The sequence below is a fragment of the Asparagus officinalis genome, unplaced genomic scaffold (assembly GCF_001876935.1).
Source record: "Asparagus officinalis unplaced genomic scaffold, Aspof.V1 AsparagusV1_Un864, whole genome shotgun sequence".
Taxonomy (NCBI): Eukaryota; Viridiplantae; Streptophyta; class Magnoliopsida; order Asparagales; family Asparagaceae; genus Asparagus; species Asparagus officinalis.
Genome location: NW_017973123.1, coordinates 4,572 through 11,928, shown reverse-complemented (window position 1 = coordinate 11,928; position 7,357 = coordinate 4,572). Strand labels below are relative to the sequence as shown.

The following is a 7,357-nucleotide window of genomic DNA, read 5'->3' as shown; positions in this document are numbered from 1 at the left end:
TGTATTCCAAATACAGCAAGAGATGTATGTGTTCAAACGTCGAAGAATTATCGTGCATGCACAGTATTTATACATGCCAGAGTGAACCATGGTGTGTTAGCTGCCGCGGCAGCTTACACTGTCGCGCTTTAGCGCGGCAACATAGACTGTCGCGCTCGAGCGCGACAGTGTCGAGTGCCGCGCAGCGCTTCGGCCAGTCAGATTATAACTCTGACGTTTGGGCTTCTTCGGGTCACCTTTCCCCGCCTCTTTGAGTTCGAAACCTCTTCCAAAACCCTATAAAAGGATTTTTTCTGGTTTTTCCCCTTTCCACCTCTTCATCTTTGCGTTTGCTCAAACAAAACCTAGGGTTTTAAGATCTAGGGTTTTGAGTTCTCTTTGATTTTGATCTTTTCCCTTGATCAAACTTGATTCTATTCTCCCCTGGTAAGAACCGAGCCTATCCCTTGTATTTCATGTTTATTTTGCTATTTAATTCGAGATTTCATCTCTAAACCCTAATTTTCTTTGATTCCAGGTTGATTTCACCATGTCTCCAAAGAAGACTCGTGGTTCGAAGGGAAAATCAGCGGCACCAGCACCTGAGGATGTCGAGGCTGCAGTTCCATCCTTTGGGGGTAAGTTTCTTCCACTTCTCTTCTCTGAAACTGTTGATTTTGTGCATATAACCTCGTTTGTCTCCGTTGAGAGGCATTCGGGAAGAGTTGACATCCCCCACCGAGGGGATTGACGCTTCAAAACACATACCTTGTTCAATCAAGGCATGTACCACAGTTAAGACACGGGTATTCGTCGAACTCGTGCCTTTTCAAAATCAAGAGTCGCTGTTCAGTTACCGCGGCAGCTCGTACTGCCGCGCCTGAGCGCGACAGTGTATACTGCCGCGGTAACGCGCGACAGCAACAACTGCCGCGGCTACTTAGTGAAGGTTTTCTCGTCTGTTAGCCTTTTTGGTCCAACTGTTTTCCAACCTTTCTTTGCAGTCCCCTTTCCTTCTGTGGCCTTCTCTGATAGAGAGGATCCAGGTCAAAGCGGTACTCTTCATGCCTCTTTCAACGGCGACTTTCTGGTTAGAGAGGCTCGCCAATTTAGCGAAAATCGTGATAATAGTATTCCAGAGTTGGTTCGTGAGGGAGGTCGTCGTACCCTGCGCGCTCTTTTGACTGATTCACCCCTAACTCCAATTCGAGATTCTACTGAACCGTTGAAGAAGACTGATTATCTGTTCGGAGATTCGGTAGAAGATCCAGACAAACTTTGCCGTGGCTCTGAAATTTGGTTGAATGAACATGAAGGTTCTTTTCTATTCCTTCCTCCATTTCCTCGACAGTACTCCCTTCTGCAATTGAGGAATTTGGCTGTTTCGAGGGAAATGACGTGGCACTTGACAGAAGACCATGAGCACGTTCATTGCGGCTATATTGGTAAAGATATTAGCGCTCCTGGCTCCGTCGGTAGGCCTGATGTTCGTGGTCTTCACCCTGGTATATTTGGACCAGATGGTGGGCCCCAAAACGAACTGATGATAAGGGCCAATACCGTAAAGAATAAGCTCGCTCGGGTTGGTCGAGAACTTCCCATTCCAAGATTCAGGTGTTATGGATGGGTTCACTCTCTTCCTGACAAATGGTGGGCTAGGATGACCAAATACGTACTCCATCGTTGGGATCAGGAGTTGCGGGATTTGGGATTATATGCTCCAATCCGAGCTAGTATGCATGGTCTCCCAGTGAGTGCAGATCATTTTATGGCTTTGTTCGAGTCTTATATTCCGGAGACCAATACCTTTCTTACCAAGTATGGGGAATTAGGGCTTCCGCTCCACGAAATGATGAAGGTATCCGGATTGCCATTGGGGAATACTCCTTACCAAGAATATTTTCCTAATAATCGTCAGTTGATGAAAATGAAGAAGGCCTGCTCTCCTGCTTATGACATCCTCTGGGAGTTAACTTGTCATTATCAGATAGCGATAGCCAAGATTGAAGTGAAGAGTAAGAAGGCGGCTCGAGTCAGTTTAAAACAGTTCGCCGACTACCTATTTCAGAACCTTGAGAGCCCGACCGGTGAAGAAGTCTGTGAATCACCGATTCTGACCCCTTCTGACGTCAACCAGCTAATCACGAAGATTAATGCTCAGTCTTACAGAACTGAGTCATCTGAAGGTGGTTTTCTTAAGGGCACCAAGTTCAACACTTTCTTGTGGCAAGCCACAAAGAGAATGAAGCCTGCAACTCTTCTTTCCGGTTATCTGGCCATTTGGCTAAAGAGATGTGTAGTGCCGCATCAGTCTTCTGAGGCGCTTCCTCTTGAAGTTCTCTTTCCCGCCGTGCAACTAGTTGTCAGAGGCAGGTTATCTCTTCTTTCTGCTATGATTGCTGACCTCCATAGCGGTTTGCGTAACCTAGCCAACACCTTTACCAAAGTGGGTGCCGAGCCTTCAACTAAGATTCCTTTGTCGAGCGTCGAATTTCCGTACACCTATTTGATGGCGTGGCTAGTTCTCCATCGATCGGACATGATGTCAGCGCCTGATGCGTCTGATCCAGAAATCCCCTTGCTGCAGCTCTTAGAAGGATGTAAGTGGTTATATCCTTCCCGACCATGGACTGACCGTGTGAGGCAATTCAAGAATGCCAAATGCTGGGAATTCTATAAGTGTTTCCCTCGGTTTTCTGGTGCCTATAATGACACGCTTGTTGACGAGGAAATGCCTGGGGCTAACAGGACCTCTCTCGATACGGGTAGTTTTCATTGGCTCATGAACATTCGCCCAGGCTATAATGTTTTTCGATCGAAGAACATTTGCAGGATTGAGCCTTATTTTCCTTGCCGTTTTGCGCGACAATTCGGCTACGATCAATTGTATATCGGGAATCCCAATAAATGGTTGATAAACTGCGGAGGCCTTATTGATGGGGTACGTGCCTGGTTCTGGAATGTTGCTGGCTGTACCGGAGCTCGATTTAGTTTGCCTGTCGCTGAGCCTGGTCTTTACTTAACCTTCCTCTACTGCCGGTGGATTTTAGCCGCCAATACTCCTCTTGCGAAGAAGAAGCTCCACGAACTGGAATCCGAGGCTGTAGTTCGGAGAATTGTATCAAAAAAAGGAAAGGAGCCCGCTACGTCTTCTCGTAAAGGAAAACAGGTAGCTGATTCCGAAGAGAGCGACGACTTCGAGACATCCAGCGAAGAGGATGAGACCCGAGGCGACGCAGAGGGTGATGTACCTTTGTCTCCCGTGGCTCACAGGACTCGTCGAGCTTCTTCGCCCAAATTACCCGGTGCTCCTTCAAAAGGTATACAAATGAAGGAAAAGAACATTCCCCTGTCGTCCTCCAACAAGATGACCTTGAGATGGCTTTCTCAGGAGGGAGAGGCAGAAGAAGAGGAAGAAGAGGTTGCCCCGCTTATTAACAGGAAAAGATCTCGGCTTACTGCTCCTTCTGAGGTTCAACCTCAGCCGACTCAAGGAACCGAATTACGTACCAAGTTTCGACATGAAAGCTCCGAGGTTCCTCGAGATTCTCGTGCCTCGAAGAGGATTAAAAAGACGGCTCATCGGGAACGCCAACTTTCTCCGTTATTTGAGGAGAAGTTTACTCAGGATCTTCCAGTTGATGAAAGGGGTAAAGTTTCATCTTCATCTCCTTTCTGTTATCTTATTTCTTTTTTGAATAAGGCGTCGCATTTATTCTTTTATCATTGCAGTTGAATCAGAAGAGGAAGGGGAAATCGTGCCCAAGCCTTCTTCTCCGGGTTTAATGGATGTTGATGAATCTAGCTTCACTGAACAAGTGCACAAGGCTATGAACGAGGAACCCCTTCATATGGACATTGTTCCTCCTCCAGCCACCACATCGACCTCGCCAACCGCAGATACAGGTACTGATGTTTTCTCCTTTGGGGGACATTTTCGGAAGATAAGTGAATCAGAACGTGTTCCTCTCCTACTAACTTGTGCGCTTTATCTTCTTTTAGTTAAACTAAAGGAGGTGAGTGCGGGTAGTAGCGCTGCTAATCCCGCAACTATTGTTGAAGGTAATCTCACTTTATTTGTTTTGATTCTTTGATAGTTCTTGTATATGTGTTGACGAGTTCTTCTGTTTAACAGACATCACAGTCGACGAACCGGGAGATATCGAACTTACCCATGATATGGGTATCGGAGATTTCGATGAGCGAGACTTCGATCTTGACATTTCTGAAGATGTACACCAGGAGATCTCCGATATACTATCAAATCCGGTTCCATCCGCTACTGCAGGACCAACTACTCGAGTTGATTCAGCTGAAGCAGATGCATCAAAAGGTATACCCTTTTAGACTCCAGTTTTCAACTGTACTTTCATCTGTTATTGTTCTTGAAGGACTGAAATAAGAATTTTAGACGTAGGACCAACTAACGAAGTTGATGCGTCTACCGTCATCGGTGAATGTGATCAACCTGAAGGTCTGGGTTTCTTACTCTTGGCAAGTCCCCCAGCTGAAGTTGAACCACCAGTCACTGCTCCCCCGACTTCCGCTATTGTCGAAGCTGAACCTGTTGTGCTTTCTGCTCCGACTCTAGTGGATCATGAAGTAGGAGGGTCAAAGGATACAGCGGGAGAACAACCCCCTGCCGCTTCGACTCAGCTTGGTACGTTTTGTCTAATCGTGCTTTGAAGTTGGATTAATACTTGCGGAGTGATCATTCATCCTTTTCTCGTTGACAGAACTTGTTCCTCAAGATTTTGTCGCTTTGGATCCGAAGCCATCAGGTGTTTCAGGTGAACAACCGTCTCCTATAGTAACTCAACCGACGATCGTTATTCCTGAACAGATCCCTGTTGTTATAGAATCTGCTCTGACCTCAACAAGCCAAGGTAACTCGGTCGTGAATTCTTCCAGCGAGCGTACATATTCTTGTACTTAACTTATTTGTTCTCTTTGCAGCTATTTCTTCTTCATTGTCCGAGCGGATTCAAGTTTTATTGGCAGATGAAGATCCGGACAAAGCTGCCCTCTGTGTTGACGTCCAAAGCTTCGTTCATTTCTTAAACGCCATGGTCGATCGGATTCTTCTTAAAGGTTCACCATTTGAACTTTTCAGGAAGTCTCTCGATCGCCATGTATCAGGAATTAAAGAACAGGGGTGCACCGAATTATCTAACTCCATAGAAGCTTATTTGGTCGATCTTAAACAACACATTGAACAGTTACAGAACTTTCGAGTTGATGGCGCACCTTCTTACATCGCTTCCGAAATGGACCTGAGGCTACAAGCATGGCGTGATTCTCAGAAATCCGCTGAATCCGAACTTCAAACACTGAAGACTCGCATTGATCAACTCCGGGTGAGTGCTGCCAAGAAAGCTCAAATCAAGGTAGACCTGTATCGTGATTTGGAATCACGTCGGACAGAGGTAGCCCAGTTAGAGAAACGACTTGCCGAAGCTAAGGATGCTTGCGAATTTTTGGAGTCTGATCTAGCAGAAGTAACTCAAGCTGAGGTGGATATACTCCGGCAACTTAATTTCCAGAACAAGACTTTTGATGACAAAGAACAAGAGGTTGCCAGAATTCAAAGTATCGATGAAAGAAAATTTAAAGCCAAACTGATACCTGAGCTCGAATTGGCTTACGCGACAAAGCTTTCTAAATTAGAAGATGAATTCCGTCATTACAAATTATTGTAATTTTGAAAACATGCATCTTTTCTTTTGTGCTGCTTTGCTTGAACTCTTTTGGTTAATACAATGAACTTTTCTTTTTTATTGAGATTTTATTATGATTACTCATTCTTGTTTAGAATAAATAGTCATAATACTTATAGGATTTTTGGCAAATCCTCAGCCATCAACGGATTTGATATGCCTTTACCAACTACCGTTTGAGTCGGGCTAGTATGTGAATTATCTAAGTCCGTTTCACATATAACGTTGCGCTAAAAGAATTAAACTCTTTTAGGCTTTGAACTATCATATTGAATATGTAGGCTACATGTGTTAGATGTAGGCTTATCTCTAATAAGGGATAGAGATAACATCCCCCATGTGATATGGATTTTAAAGTGTGAATAGGTTGCGCTTCCTATATAGGACAACGAACCCGAAATCAGAGAGGAAGAATTTTATATTCTATCTCCCGGTCTCTTGTTTGTTGGTAGAGATAAACCCAGAATTGGAGAGGAAGAATTTTATATTCTATCTCCTGGTCTCTTGTTTGTTGGTAGAGATAAACCCGGAATTGGAGAGGAAGAATTTTATATTCTATCTCCTGGTCTCTTGTTTGTTGGTAGAGATAAACCCAGAATTGGAGAGGAAGAATTTTATATTCTATCTCCTGGAGCAAAAGAAACTCGAAGTGGGATCTTCACTTAGAGAATCTGGATTGACCTGAATAATCCTAACTGTCGTAAGGTTTGATTACTCAATTCGAAAGTGGATCTTTCGTTCGCAAAATGAATCGAAAGGAGATTTTGGTTGTGGTCCTAACTGTAGTAAGGTTTGACCAAGTGGGAGTTTTGAGGATCTCTCGTTCATGGAAGGAATCGAGAGGGGATTTTGGTTTTGGTCTTAACTATTTAAAGGTTTGACCAGGTGAGAAATTGGAATAGGGTACAAATAACAATGAGTTCGTTGATTTGCACGAACTACTCGATGGGAAATTTTGATTTCAAACATTTAACATGAAATAATTTGTCAACTGACACCGACTGACGATGATTGCTCAATCCGACCGGTGGAGGTTTCATAGCGTGAAATTATAAATTATTGAATCTCATCTTCCATGATCACATTACAGGGTTTTGTGAGGAAAGATTAACTTGTCATTAAATCTCATCTCAACAAAAGTAGTAAAAGGTTCCTAATTATTTTCATAACAATTAAGAACGTATCATTCGCATAATCAGTTCTCATTTAAAATAATCAACTGATATCGGGTTATCCTGAAATATCCCATATAGGATTTTCTAGAAACTTCCCGTTTTACGTAAGTTATCCTGAAAGCATTACGGATAATACTTTTTCAGGAACTTTCCATTGATTGGCATCATCAATTTGTTGCCATCCTGAGTAACCAGGCGATAGGCACCGTTCGAGTAGACTGTTTCTACTACAAACGGTCCTTCCCATTTAGGTTCAAATTTGCCTTTCTTCTTAGAAGTGAGAATCATAGGTCTTCGAACAGCGAGAACTAAATCTCCTTCTTTAAAGCTTCGTCGTCGGACTTTTTTATCGAAAGCCCGAGAAATTCTAGCTTGATAAAACTCGATCTGTTGTTGAGCTTCCAAGCGTTTCTCATCTAATATCTCTAATTCCTCGAGACGTTTCTGATGATGTTCTTCCGTCGTCATTCCCGTTACGAGAGCGAT

The 7,357-nt window shown here is 43.8% G+C and overlaps 1 protein-coding gene across 1 annotated transcript; it reads left to right on the top strand.

Moving 5' to 3' along the window:
• Positions 1-529: 529 nt before the first annotated feature.
• LOC109828227 lies at positions 530-5,801 on the top strand. Its single transcript, XM_020395257.1, has 8 exons — positions 530-617; positions 984-3,629; positions 3,712-3,885; positions 3,982-4,041; positions 4,115-4,312; positions 4,391-4,639; positions 4,716-4,865; positions 4,936-5,801. The coding sequence occupies exons 1-8, from the start codon at positions 530-532 to the stop codon at positions 5,676-5,678; spliced, it is 4,308 nt and encodes a 1,435-aa protein (XP_020250846.1). The 3' UTR covers positions 5,679-5,801.
• Positions 5,802-7,357: the final 1,556 nt, after the last annotated feature.